Source organism: Thamnophis sirtalis, unplaced genomic scaffold (genome assembly GCF_051295495.1).
Source record: "Thamnophis sirtalis isolate CommonGarterSnake01/CBP01778 unplaced genomic scaffold, rThaSir2_p1.2 scaffold_2, whole genome shotgun sequence".
Taxonomy (NCBI): domain Eukaryota; kingdom Metazoa; phylum Chordata; class Lepidosauria; order Squamata; family Natricidae; genus Thamnophis; species Thamnophis sirtalis.
Genome location: NW_028261382.1, coordinates 137,279,452 through 137,294,000, shown reverse-complemented (window position 1 = coordinate 137,294,000; position 14,549 = coordinate 137,279,452). Strand labels below are relative to the sequence as shown.

Genomic DNA, 14,549 nt, shown 5'->3' with positions numbered 1-14,549 from the left:
CAACATTGTTCACTTACTAATTCTGCCAGTTAGTGTCAAAGTGGATGGTGGGCTTAACCTCTGCTATTAATCTGTACAAGTGCCTCCTGGGCTTTGTTCCAAGCAATATTTCACAAATGTCAGTGCTGAGAACTATGGGCTCCCTTGAGTGGGATGCAGCCTTGTTAACTTTGAAGGACTAGGGAAGTAGAGTTGGCATGCTATATACAGTGGGCAAATCCTGATTATAATCCCAATTCTCTGGAGTTCGGTGCAGCATTCTCAGCAGGCTAGATTGTCTAAAGGAGAGAATGAAGGCTTACAAAATCTTTCATGATTACATTTTGGCTTGACACTGTACAGTGGTTAAGGAGAGTGTGTTGTGGAATAAATTCTAATTGAATTGTGCTGCTCTACCTATATACAGGAATTCTGTTGTGGGCTCAACTGAGGCAAACTAGCCTAAAAACCACGTTGATGCCGCGCACTGTTGGGATCTGCCATTTTCCATCTAGTCAATGTGGTCAGTAAGAAAAAACAGCAGTCTGAAAAATATGATGGGATCAGTATCATATTACAGACAGGCATCATCATACATATTTCCCTATGTATGTATCTCCAGCATAATGCCCTGGTTTCATTGTGACCAGAACAACCAAAAGAAGGTAGTTAGATTGCATGTAGAGGAAGAAGGGCAACTCATAAGCACTTTTCTCTAGGTGTCCAGTATAAATATTCACCATATTTCTCTTTCTCTTCTATCACTTATTCACATATTTTTCGAGATCTTCATTGGCGGTATCACTGCTTGAAGGGATTTTTACAATAAGGTTTTCTTAGTTTATGATCAGTATAAAAGTATAATCTGTAAGGATTCTTGTTGATAGATATTGGTCTTTTTATGTTTATCTGAATGCAGGCTATGAGAAGTACAATTCTATGAGAGCAGACTCTACTCTATGTTTTTTGGAAAGGGTTGGCATGCCTGATGCCAAGGCCATTGCTGCTGAGCAGAGAGGGACAGATCTATTAACAGATGGTGGTGATGGGTAAGCAGGACATTATAAAAAAATTAATAAACTTGTACTGTATTGTGTATGCTGGCCTGACTTCACCTATTGCATCATATTTGTGGATTCTCATACATAGGAAAGTTTCAAAATAATGTTTATATTGAGGAAAATAAAAATAATAGTCATTTTTATTGTAACAATAGGCGTTGCTGAGATGAATTTCCTTTTGCTTCAGTATTCTTTTTTTTATTGTCTGTCATATGCTGCATAGGTAAGCACTGGAAAATGTTTTGAGTTATTAGCTCTGATATATTCTGGATTTTATTTCATTTAGAGGTGATTTTGATAGAGAAGATGAAGACCCAGAATATAAACCAACCAGAATTCCATTCAAGGATGAAATTGATGTAAGAAGTAATAATAATATACATGCTTTATAACTACATTATTTTGAAATCGTGTGTTTTCCATGATTGTGTGTGTTGTGTATGTGTTCAAATTTAATTATTGTGCTTGCTTGGAATACTATTATTCATTACATTTTCTTTTTTGTCAAAGGAATTTGCAAACTCACCTTCTGACAAGGAAGAATCTCTAGAGCTCCTCCATGCAGGTAAGATTTTGGAAAAACGTGGTGATGAATGGAAGAAAAAAGAGGATAACAATAAAAATGTGATCCAATGTGTATATTAAAGTTTGTAGTTGTGAAAACTACATTTCCAAGTCTATACAAAATCACACAAAGTGGATTGAGTATGAACATTACTCTTTGGGTCATTTTCCATTGGAATACAGTTAAGAAAATTGTTCACAGTAGTAATTCAATACAATACAATACAATACAATAACAGAGTTCAATTCAATTCAATTTATTAGACTTGTATGCCGCCCTATTCCCAAAGGGACTTGAAGGTCTTCTAGTCCAACCCCCTGCCTAGGCAGGAAACCCTATACCATTTCAGACAAATGGCTATCCAACATCTTCTTAAAGACTTCCAGTGTTGGGGCATTCACAACTTCTGGAGGCAAGCTGTTCCACTGATTAATTGTTCTAACTGTCAGGAAATTTCTCCTCAGTTCTAAGTTGCTTCTCTCCTTGATTAGTTTCCACCCATTGCTTCTCGTTCTACCCTCAGGTACCTTGGAAAATAGCTTGACTCCCTTTTCTTTGTGGCAACCCCTGAGATATTGCAACACTGCTATCATGTCTCCCCTAGTCCTTCTTTCTATTAAACTAGTCATACCCAGTCCGTGCAACCATTCTTCATATGTTTTAATCTCCAGTCCCCTAACCATCTTTGTTGCTCTTCTCTGCACTCTTTCTAGAGTCTCCACATCTTTTCTACATCGTGGTGACCAAAACTGAATGCAGTATTCCAAGTGTGGCCTTACCAAGGCTTTATAAAGTGATATTAACACTTCATGTGATCTTGAGTCTATCCCTCTGTTTATGCAGCCTAGAACTGTGTTGGCTTTTTTGGCAGCTGATGCACACTGCTGGCTGATATTTAAATGGTTGTCCACTAGGACTCCAAGATCCCTTTCACAGTTACTACTGTTGAGCAAGGTACCACCTATACTGTATCTGTGCATTTACAGTGCAAAGGCCTTTTCATGAAATTTCCTTTAACTCTAAGGGATTTATTATCAAAAGTGTTTTTGTTACCTGTTTTTTATGATAATATTTTGCGAGCTAGTATTTGTCTTTAATTATGAATACCTCTTATCTTCCTTGATAATATTCTTCAGGCAAGCACAGTGACAATACTGCTGATTTTGGTCAACTCTACTGGCCAAGCACTTCAACCCTGACTACTCGGTTGCGCCGTCTCATTACTGCATATCAACGTAGTTATAAAAGGCAACAAATGAGGCAAGAAGCACTAATGAAGACTGACCGGCGTCGACGACGACCTCGTGAAGAAGTGAGAGCACTGGAAGCAGAAAGAGAAGCTATAATAACAGAAAAACGTCAAAAGTAAGTTTCTGTAGGCTTCCTTATAGAAATGAGTATTGCCTTGCAACATAAATTACAATCTTTAGAATGCAAGTGGATATTCAGTTGGACTTTTGGAAATATCCTGATATACTATTCTCTTTGTTTTTAGGTGGACAAGAAGAGAGGAAGCAGATTTTTATCGTGTTGTATCTACTTTTGGAGTTATTTTTGACCCTATAAAGCAACAGTTTGATTGGAACCAGTTCAGAGCTTTTGCCAGACTTGATAAGAAATCTGATGAAAGTTTGGAGAAGTACTTCAGTTGTTTTGTAGCTATGTGCAGGCGCGTGTGTCGAATGCCAGCCAAACCAGATGAAGGCAAGCCCATTGTTTTCCATAATACTAAAAGATACTTTAGATAGTTTACGATATTTAAGGATCCATGTTTATTTTCCCTTTTACCCTTTCCTTTTTTCCAGCAGTTGTGATCACACATGCTATAAATTTGCAACTGTAGCATTCTAATTAAATAAAATTGGGGGGGGGGATATATTAAAGATTTTTTTTAATGCGAGTAAAAACTGGCTTCAGGTATTGAAGGTTGAGCTTATTATAGGCACCCTTGTTCCTACTAGACTTAACCCTCAAAGGAGTGGGTGCATTCCTCTGTAGAACAGTTGTGACTAATAATAGACTCTTTAGGAGCTCTACTCCCTTCTCTGAACTATCACATAAACCTAGGGATTATCTATTTATTTACTATTTTTGTTAGATTTATATCCTGGCTTTCATTTAGGAGCTTGAGACAGAAACAATGTCATTCCTCTTCCAGGTTTTCCCCACAATATTCCTGTGAGATAGTTTGGGCTGAAAGAATGTATCTGATACAGAGCCACCCACTGCTAAGAATGGACTTGAACCTCTTCAGTGCTAGTCCAACATTTTGACCACTATGCTATACTATATTTCAGTAAAGGATAAAAATGAAGGATAAAAATGAAAAAAACAACTGATTCTAACACTTCAGCAACTGAGCTGAGCCCTTTAAGATCCCAAGCCAAGTTTGAAACAATTAAGAGCAATTGAGATTCTGTTACATTTGCTTTAGTTTGTGGGCAGGGTTGCTGATTGGGTTTATTTCAAGTTGGGAATTATTTGAAATCCAGTGATAATTTATATTATACAACTTTTTAAAAACTATCTTCTTAAATCAAATAATATAGACTATTGCTTAATATGTAGTAATTTTAAAACTTTCCTAATTTCTATGTACTCCTTTTTTTCCTTATAGAACCTCCTGATCTTTCTACTATGATTGAGCCTATCACTGAAGAACGTGCTTCTAGAACTTTATATCGTATAGAACTCTTGAGAAAAGTCCGAGAGCAGGTTCTCCATCATCCACTATTGGCAGAGAGGCTAAAATTGTGTCAGCCAAGTTTGGATTTACCAGAATGGTGGGAGTGTGGCAAACACGATAAAGATTTATTGATTGGAGCTGCTAAACATGGAGTCAGCAGGACAGATTATCACATTCTAAATGATCCTGAACTTTCTTTTCTTGATTCTCATAAAAATTTTGCTCAAAATAGAGGTGGTGGTAATCTAACTACCATATCTCTATTAAATCCACTGGGTGTTTGCTGTGGTCAGTCAATGTCTATTGTCCCAACCTCACTAGTACAAGATGAAAAACTTACAGAACAAGCTGAGGTTAAAGTGGAAGGAGCTGAAAAAGTACCAGCCATAGAAAAGTCTGGCAATGAGGAGGAGGAGATAGAGGGAGCAGATGTTGCAGTAAAAAGTGATAAGGAGGAGGAGGCTGAGGTTGAGGTTGTTCCTGTAAAATGTGAAATAAAAGATACAGAACTGAGTACAGAAGTTGATCCTAAATCAATTTCCGAAAAAGGTTCGGAAGATGATGAAGAAGAAAAACTTGATGATGATGACAAGTCAGAAGAATCTTCACAACCTGAAGGTAATTGTAGATGCAACCTGAACTAAGAATTATTTTGACTATACTTGACAGATCATATCTTAGCAGTTCTTTCAGTGGACTTAAGATTCTCAAGTCTGATCTCATTCAAACTGTTTAAAGTACAGTACTAGGAATGCAAGCCTTTAGTATTTTTCTTTTCAATAAACATTTCTACGTTTATTTTTCTACCAAAGAATTTCTACATCTGTCTACAAGTCCTTATGTGTTATATAATATTATGCACCATGTTCTTAAGGCACTTGCCAAGACTGTTTGACCTCATTATTGCTTTCTGAAAACTAAGCAAAGGCATAATCATCAATATTGCTGTGCTGTTGTAAAGAAAGATGATTAGGAATGGACAAGAGAACTTGAGAATACAGTTTGATAGCTAATATTTTATTTGGTTCTAACAAATAAAGGGTAACATGTAAATGTTTTAGAAATGGCACTGTCATCTGTTATTTACTTTGAACTGCAATAAAATAGAATATAAAAGAACAAAATGATATAATTCAAGTGTCAGAAATCATCCTAGAAAATTACTGTGATTTTGCTAAATAAAATACCATAGATTTATAATTTTTACTAAAATATAATTTTTCTATGAGAATTTCTTGGAATTTTTTCTTATAACTTCATCTCAGACATAAAAATACATTTGTCCATTATGATGTACATAAAATTCCCAGTACTTCATTCAAAGATTTAACAGTTGTATAAAATTTATTATACTATAAATAACTGTCCTATTTGAGGAAGCTAATTTTTGGTGGTTGTTATTTCTCGACAGGAATGATTTCTCGGAATAAGAATTTTGATGAAGAAAGCAATGCATCCCTGAGCACTGCAAGGGATGAAACGCGTGATGGATTTTATATGGAAGATGGAGACCCATCCGTAGCCCAGCTGCTTCATGAAAGAACATTTGCTTTTTCTTTTTGGCCTAAGGTTTGTTCAATATATAACCTGATTATCATTTGATTTCTAAGAAAAGTTATCAGGTCTGAATTACTTAATAGTGTATATCATAATTCAATTCTGTAAGCTATAGAGCAGATTCTCTTCAGGGGGGGTGAGAAGCACTCTAGTAGAATATGAAGTATTTTCAGATTTGGCTCTCACCAGCTAAACATATCTGATTTTCTCAACTGAAGAGGATTCAATTAAAGGTATTGTAGCTATTCTGCATAATTATTGAACAGGACAATAAAGTGAAATTTCAGACTGAGACTTCCATTTCCTATCACCTAAGAGATATGTTCTAGGCCTGCTGTTCAGAAAAAAAGAACTTAAAATAAATATTATGGTATTTCTTAAATATTGTAATGTAGATGGGTTATATTTTTTTGTTTTTTGTAATCTTAAAAAAGGATTATTAAACTATCTCATAGCTTTCACTTTTTAAGAAATACCCTAAAATTCAGAATAGATAAAATTCTTGTACTGAAATTGTATTAGCTTCATATACATCTCAGTTTCTGATTTCACTGGGTGCTAGAGAAAAATAAAGTAGTAAAAGTCTTAAGCTTCCTAATCACCATAACGGGGCCATCTGGATTAGGGGAAAATAACCTTGTTATAATAGGCTTATTCCTGGGGAAAACAAGCAGTAGGCTATAGCTGCTGAAATCTGCTGGCAGCTTTTATTCTATTTTGTAGTTTAGTGAAGATTAATCCTATCTGGTTATCAATCGATAATTTCCAAATATTAATAATTACTTTGGAAAAATATTTGTGATTCAAAATACTGATAACTCTGTGTTTCCACAGAAAGTGGCTTAAAAGTAATGTATTGCTAGTTTACAGTGAACTTCAAAAAATAATATAAATCAATTAATATAGTATGGTACAAATGAACAAATAACACCACTAGCAGAAAATGTAATATATTCATGTAAATAACAGCACACAAAAACATAATTTTACAGCATTCAGATTTTAAAAGCAAATATTATTAGCCAAGTAATTTAACTTTCTTAAGAAAAATCAGAAAGGCATTATATAATTGCATATTTTGGAACTTAAAAGTTTCAAAATATGCAATTAAGATTCAAAGTATTTTCTATGCAGGAATGCTGCATTTTGTATTTGCTTTTATTTTGAGCATGCTGTAATTAAACTGTTTCAGTATACATGCTTGAGTGGAACTTGAAGTGATAATGGGTGTGGAATGAAAACTGACATTTATGGGATGTTCCTAGATTGGTAGCCTTTTCACAAAGTTGAACTTTATTAATAGTGACACTAATAAAGGGCCACTTCCTAGGACAGAATTACAGATGGTGTTGTCTCTGACCTACCTAAGACAAAGTTATTGAGAGTAAAGATTATATTATTCATTATGTAGTAGTTGCACTATTACTTGTTAATTCGGCTTGAGTTTTAAAACGTCTGAGTAATAGCAAATGCTTAGGAAAAAAATACTGCACATCCAACATTTTGTTTATTTTTATTACCAACAGCAATAATGTTTGTTCTTCGTTTATATGCATTTGCTTTAATTTCAGGGTGATTGAGAATAATTTTTAAATGCAGAATTTCAATTATAATTACTTTGGATCTAAAATTAGTAAATCTGTTAAACCATACAATAATGCAGATTTTGTATTTCCCTTTTGCAGGATCGAGTAATGATCAACCGATTAGACAGCATCTGTGAAGCAGTGCTGAAGGGAAAGTGGCCAGTAAATAGACGCCAGATGTTTGATTTCCAGGGGCTTATACCAGGGTATACGCCAGCAGCTGTGGACAATACTCTACAGAAAAGAAGCTTTGCTGAACTCTCCATGGTTGGTCAGGCCAGCATCAGTGGCAGTGAAGATGTCTCTGTATCGCCTCAATTATCTAAGGCATGTTTTGTTTAACAAAAGGAAAAGGCCAAAATAGCAGCAAAAAACACATGTGGCAATTAAATTCCACTTTTGCCAGAAAAAATAAACAAAAATAAATAACATTTAGATTGAAAGTAGTTTTTACGACACATTTTTTATTAGGCAAAAGTTATAATTAACTTATCTAATGTTGGTCAGGCCAAAAATATTATTGATTGGGACAGTGCCATCATATTATGATTTTTCCATTTTTCAAAAATGGAAATGCAGTAAAAATTAAACACATTTCTTTTAAAAAAGCAATGGTTAAAATGATTGCTCATAATTATATATGTTAATTTTTCATTAGGAAGATGTACTCAATTTATCAGTTCCACGTCAGCGGAGGAGGCGGAGGAGGAAGATTGAAATTGAGGCTGAAAGGGCAGCCAAGAGGAGAAATTTAATGGAAATGGTTGCCCAATTGCGAGAATCAAAGATTGTCTCTGAAAATGGGCAAGAAAAAATTGTAGACTTATCAAAAGCCTCAAGGGAGGCAACAAGTTCTACCTCAACTTTTTCAGCTGTTCCTTCAAAGTTTCTGTTACCTACTGTTTCGACACCAGTGTCTGATGTCTTTAAAAGTCAAATGGAGCTGCTACAAGCAGGCCTTTCTCGCACACCCACAAGACATCTGCTAAATGGTTCCTTAATTGATGTCGAGCCACCCATGAAAAGGAGAAGAGGAAGAAGGAAAAACGTGGAAGGTCTTGATCTTTTATTTATAAGCGGCAAGCAAGCCTCTCTAACAGCAGTAAGAAGATATTTCCATTACATTATTTTCTAAAAAAAGAAAATACAGCATAATTATGACAAATATAGAGCCCAACCTGTGGACCTTATGCAACTCTTTAGCTGTTTCCAGAATATTTCATAATATATAAAATGTTTAACTTACTCCTGAGCATTTGAGAGCTGATTATTTTTTTAATTTGGAGAAGTTTAAAGATGCATGTCTCTTCTTAATTCCCTTCAAAATGCAAAGGAAAAAAGAAAGAAAAAACATTCTGGCAGCAGCTATTCTAAAAATATCACCAGTCATTTTTCCTGAAGCCCTTGGAAACCCTTGGGTTTGTTTTTTTGTTTTGTTTTTTGGTGGGGGGGGGGGTTGGTATTTTTTTTATTGGCACCCACTAGGAAATTGTCCATTTCTAATATTGGGGTAGGGCATGTAATGAACGTAGGAAATGAATCTCGAAAACCTTGTAGAAATCTTGTGTTATCTTAAATATTAATCAGTTGATTATAACAGGCTTTTATGGCTCATAGTTTGCTTCATCAGATGAGTCACAGAAGGTTTACTTGCAAAAGACTAACATGGCTGCCCGTCTGGAATATTTCACTTAAAACAATGCTTATTGACCACATAGGTCTTCTTAGAATATAAATTGAAAGATGTTTGCAGCCAGATGTTTGCAGCCAGGTGCCTATCTAATCATTTAAAATAGAAGAGCATGAAACTGTACAGAACATTTTAGTAACTAAGTGTTACAATACTAGTTATATCCTTCACGATCTAAAAATTCCAGATATGTCCACCAGTCCAAATAAAATTTGTCTTATCTATATAGCCATATATGTCTACTTTAAACCACAAAGATACCATAATGACTGCCTTTGTGTATTTTTTGCCATACATGGCATCATAACATGTTTTTAATTACCTTTCCTCACCACCTCCATAGAACTGTACAGTATAAGCAGTGGTGAGATAGCTATGTACATCTATACATACAGTACTTAAAAGAATTAATGTCGTTTGTCATTATTGTTTAAAAGGCTAACAGTACTCCCCATTTAAATTAGGAGTTTTATGCATCACTCCTGTTGAATTAGCATTATGTTGAAAGTTAATAGAATTTTGAACATTCTGCAGGAAGATGCAGAAGTGACCAAAGTGTTTGATGAAGAAATGGAACCTCCTCCAGCAAGAAACATTCCATCTCCTGGGCAACTGGATCCTGATACTCATATTCCTGTCATTAATATGGAAGATGGGACCAGACTAGTAGGAGAAGAGGCACCTAAAAACAAGGATTTAATTGAATGGCTTAAATTGCATCCCATGTATACTCTTGATATGCCAAGTTATGTACCAGTAAGTGAATACTCTCCTTCTATTTTATTATTTTACCATTTTATTTATATGTGACAAAATTCCTAGGATATTTTTTTTAAAACTTTACAATATGTAAAATGAGCAAAGTAGTAAATATTGAAAGTGTCACAACAAATTGTGGTCTCTGACCTATTTGAAAAGCTTAAGCTTGGATCATTATTTTGGATATATTATGCATTTGTAAAGTCTTAGCTTTAAAATATTACTGTTAAACATGTAATAGTCTTAATGCTATTGTTAATGTTTATTTCAATGATAAAATATACTGTACATATATTTTTATAAATTAAACATTCGTTTCTAGGAAATAATTGCCCTTTTTCTTTTCTTTAGAAGAGTGCAGATGTGCTGTTTTCCCCATTTCAAAAACCGAAGCAAAAACGGCACAGATGTCGAAATCCTAATAAATTGGATATTAACACCTTAACTGGAGAAGAGAGGGTTCCTGTTGTAAATAAACGGAATGGGAAGAAGGTAATGCACTGACTAATTTCCTCTATGACTACCTATTGTTTCATTTAATTTTCGGGTAATTTTCAGGCTTTTGTATTACTTTTCTATAAAACTGCATCCTTCAGTCATCTCAAACATTCTGTATTATCTTGTTTGAAATATCGGTATTGAATCAAAAATCTCCTTCATTGGAGATTTTTCTGGAGGAGGCCACATAGTTTCTAGTTTGTCTTTTATTTATCTTCGTTTTTCACATCATGGGCTAGGAGAAATCTTGATTCTATTAACATTTTGGATTTTAAGTGGGAAATATTCTTAAGCTATTTGACAATTTTTGTACTTTATTATGATTAATAAGTCCTTTGTTATATTCAGATTATCAGTGACATTATGTACAAATAAATGATAGGCTACTTTTGTTAAACTGCATTCATTATGAAATAGAGATCTCTTCTTTAATTAAAATTTAATATATATTACTAGATGGGTGGTGCTATGGCCCCACCAATGAAAGACTTGCCAAGATGGCTGGAAGAAAATCCAGAATTTGCTGTTGCTCCAGATTGGACTGACATTGTTAAGCAGTCTGTAAGTAATAGGTTTTTTTTTTAATTACACAGTCAGATTTACTTATTTATTCAATCTAATTCAATTTTGGTGTTGTCAAATTCCAGAATTACTTTAGGCCTCTCACAATATTAAAATATTGTGGCACAGTTTAAATGAGGGAACCAGACTTAACCTAATCTGTCAACTTTTACCACCTGCAAAAATTGCAGGAGACAGGCAGTTCCTCAAATAAGTGGGCTCCATGCCTTTTAAGTGAGAACCAGCACTTTAAAATGCACCCAGAAGTATATTGGGTAAACAGTACAGCTTGTTAAACAGATCAGCATACCACTACTTAGATTGCTGCACTGTGGACCAGGTGCAGCTTCTGAGTGCATTCGTGAAAAAGACATGTGAGACAGTGGAGAACTAAGACAGTGGAGAATCAAGAAAGCATAACTATGTGTGTTTCATGTAACTTTACCATCTCTTTTTCTTTCCTATGACTTATTCATTGGTAAGCCTATTCACAGGTAAAAAACACAGCACCATATTTGGATCCCGTGTAGTTTCTTCAGTTACGATATTGATATTTAGCAATGTCATATTTTGGAGCAAAGGAAAACCAGAAGATGTATATAATGCTTCTGCAATGCTTCACACATCTATTTTATCTCTTCATATCCCCAATTGAAAAGAATCAGTCATGCTCTTTGGACATTACATCTTGCTTCTCTTACAATTGTCTTCCTTGGATTTAATCTGATGTTAAAAACCTAGCTTATTATGGTTAAAGGGATAACCTTTATAACTCATAGATTTAAGATCAAAGAGGGAAAAATAAAATGAATAAATATACCCTTGTGAATACAATTGTGAATCATATAAGCAGCATGATGTAAAATGCTCAGTATACAGGCATCATTATAAACGAAAGCATAATTGTATGCTTGTGCTCTTTTTTTTCCCTATCATCTAGGGTTTTGTTCCAGAATCCATGTTTGACCGTCTTCTCACAGGTCCTGTGGTGCGGGAAGAAGGTGCAAGCAGAAGAGGGAGAAGGCCAAAAAGTGAAATTGCCAAAGCAGCTGCAGCTGCTGCTGCTGTAGCTTCAACATCGGGAATTAACCCACTGATAATGAACAGTCTGTTCGCTGGAATGGATCTCGCAAGCCTTCAGAATTTACAAAACCTACAATCTCTTCAGCTTGCAGGTCTCATGGGCTTCTCTCCAGGACTGGCGACAGCTGCTGCTGCTGCTGGAGGTGATTCTAAAAATCCAGCTGCTATTCTGCCTCTGATGTTGCCAGGTATGGCAGGGTTGCCCAATATGTTTGGACTAGGTGGATTGTTGAATAACCCAATAACAGCTGCTTCTGGAAACACCACTATGGCTTCCAGTCAAGGAGAAAGTGAAGATGGCACTTCAAATGAAGAAGAAAAAAAGAACGAGAATGAAGAGGAGAACAAAGACTCTGAGAAAAGCACAGACATTGTTTCAGCTACTGACTCTGCAAATGGATCTGTTGGTGCAACTGCTGCTATGGCCTCTGCTACCACCACAAGCAACACTGGATTGCCTGCCAACCCTCTAACTTTCAATCCTTTCCTTCTGTCAACAATGGCCCCTGGTCTGTTTTACCCTTCTATGTTTCTACCTCCGGGATTGGGAGGATTGACACTACCTGGTTTCCCAGCATTAGCGGGACTTCAGAATGCAGTGGGCTCCAGTGAAGTGAAGGTTACAGATAAAACCGAAGAAGCTGCCTTTAAAGATGAAGAAAATCTAGAGGGCAGTGATGCAGAGGGGAGCCTTGATAAAACTGCAAATTCCTCTGCTTTAGAAGATGAAATAGCACAGGGTGAAGAATTAGACTCACTTGATGGGGGGGATGAAATAGAAAACAATGAAAATGATGAATAAGCAGTACAAGTTACTGTTCAAGTGTTTTAAACTTTTGACAAGTGGTAGTCCTACTGTTTACACTCACAGTTAATGTCCATACTTAGTTTTATAAGCTGTTCTGTAACATAGTGTAGCAAACAAAAAGTCATGTTATACAGATGAGTCGAAAGGTATCTTGGTCATTAAGTATTGTGCAGTGCATTATTTATTATACCTAGAAGAGATGAAATGGAGAGGTGACCTTATCTTTTTAAGGAAATTGATATAATGCTCTGCTTTTTTTCCTTTTGGTACCATTGGTATTATAAAGCAGCAACTTGTAATAGAGTGGCACTAAATAGAAGGAAGTGCTGCTGAAAGGAAGTATGAAGTTATATATTTAATTATTAATTTTTAATTTTTTGCTGTGAAGGTCAAGATAAATTTTAACATGCATATCATTCATACATATCATTTTGACTGTATGGAAGTTCACCCGTGCACATATATGCACATGCACACCCATACATATACACACACATTCTCTGACAATCTCCATGATAGTGTGAATGTCTCTCTGTCTTGAGACACAGCAATAATAAGGCAGCTGTTGAATGTGAAGAGTACCTTTTGGAAATTACCCATTGAAAAGGTTCTTGCAGGATAAAACTACAGTTAAATCGTCTCGTGATTTTGTAATGCACTGGTAAAACAATTTTTTTTAAAAATCAGGTACCTTTTTAAATTAAAGGACTTTGTTACTTTAGCCACAAAGCTAAACAGATTACCTCAACTCTAAAGTAGCCTTGAAGTTTACAGACATGACTTTGTAAATGTATTTGTTTTTCTTTTTTTTGTGATGTCTTTTTATCCCCCCTTCCCCACCTTGGAAATTGCTATCATGTAAGATAAGATGTAAATTGCTGCCAACTGTAGTAATGATGCTTTTAATAAAAGTGACTCATGATATGTAAGGTGTAATTCCTAGAATATAGTGATCACAACTGATTCATGCTCAACAGAAACAAATATATCACTGCAGTCTTCCCCCTGTATCTTTCTTTACCAGCTTTTCTATCTCCAAATATACTAAATTAGTAGCCTGGGAAAAGACAAGGGAAAAAAGCCTGAATTATACTCATATTGTTCAAGCCTTACTGAAGCTTCAGAAAGATGCACAAAGACCTGCATTACGCCCTCAACATATTTTCAAATGTGTTCTGTGTGTGATAATGTGGTACATTAAAGAACAAAAGGGTAAAAGAAAAATGAGGCTTTGATAGGCATGATATCTAGGTCATTTATCCTTGGTTAATGGGTAGAAAAACACAATACTGTAGTTTGAGGAAGGAACATAAAGGCACTGTGGTGGGCTGTAGATTAATGTCTGTGATGCTAGAAAGCCCTGTCAAACATCCTACAGGAAACTAAAACTGACCCACTTTATAGAACACCTAAGCTGCTTTTGAAATGCTGCTGGTTTGCACCTTTTTATGACCTTGGATAATGTAGCTTTTGAGAGTTATGCCTTCACAGTGCTGTCACCAAAATGAGCATATAGCAACCCTGCCATGAAGTTAAAGAGGTAGGCATTTCATTTTGGAAAGAAGAAAGAGAATTTACCAGGATGCTCACTTCCATTTAGATCAATCCTTTAGACTACTTGAGAATACTATAACAATTATCAGGAGAACAAAAAAATAACCATTTGAGCTAGCTGTGTATATTTCTCTAGTTCTATTAATAGTTGGTAATACAGTT

The 14,549-nt window shown here is 35.3% G+C and overlaps 1 protein-coding gene across 5 annotated transcripts in view; it reads left to right on the top strand.

The window, feature by feature from the left end:
• Positions 1-13,757, top strand: part of CHD7 (chromodomain helicase DNA binding protein 7) — a 217,629-nt gene extending 203,872 nt beyond the window's left edge. For 3 of the 5 annotated variants that reach the window (XM_087707023.1, XM_087707024.1, XM_087707025.1), the window contains 13 exons: positions 899-1,028; positions 1,327-1,399; positions 1,551-1,605; positions 2,742-2,970; positions 3,101-3,309; positions 4,223-4,909; positions 5,703-5,860; positions 7,534-7,761; positions 8,093-8,536; positions 9,659-9,880; positions 10,235-10,375; positions 10,838-10,942; positions 11,883-13,757. In XM_087707023.1, the coding sequence (XP_087563149.1) occupies positions 899-1,028; positions 1,327-1,399; positions 1,551-1,605; positions 2,742-2,970; positions 3,101-3,309; positions 4,223-4,909; positions 5,703-5,860; positions 7,534-7,761; positions 8,093-8,536; positions 9,659-9,880; positions 10,235-10,375; positions 10,838-10,942; positions 11,883-12,827 (3,626 nt within the window). In that variant the 3' untranslated portion in view covers positions 12,828-13,757. The remainder of the gene's footprint in view (positions 1-898; positions 1,029-1,326; positions 1,400-1,550; positions 1,606-2,741; positions 2,971-3,100; positions 3,310-4,222; positions 4,910-5,702; positions 5,861-7,533; positions 7,762-8,092; positions 8,537-9,658; positions 9,881-10,234; positions 10,376-10,837; positions 10,943-11,882) is intronic. The other 2 variants (XM_087707027.1, XM_087707026.1) reach the window with 2 other exon arrangements.
• Positions 13,758-14,549: the final 792 nt, after the last annotated feature.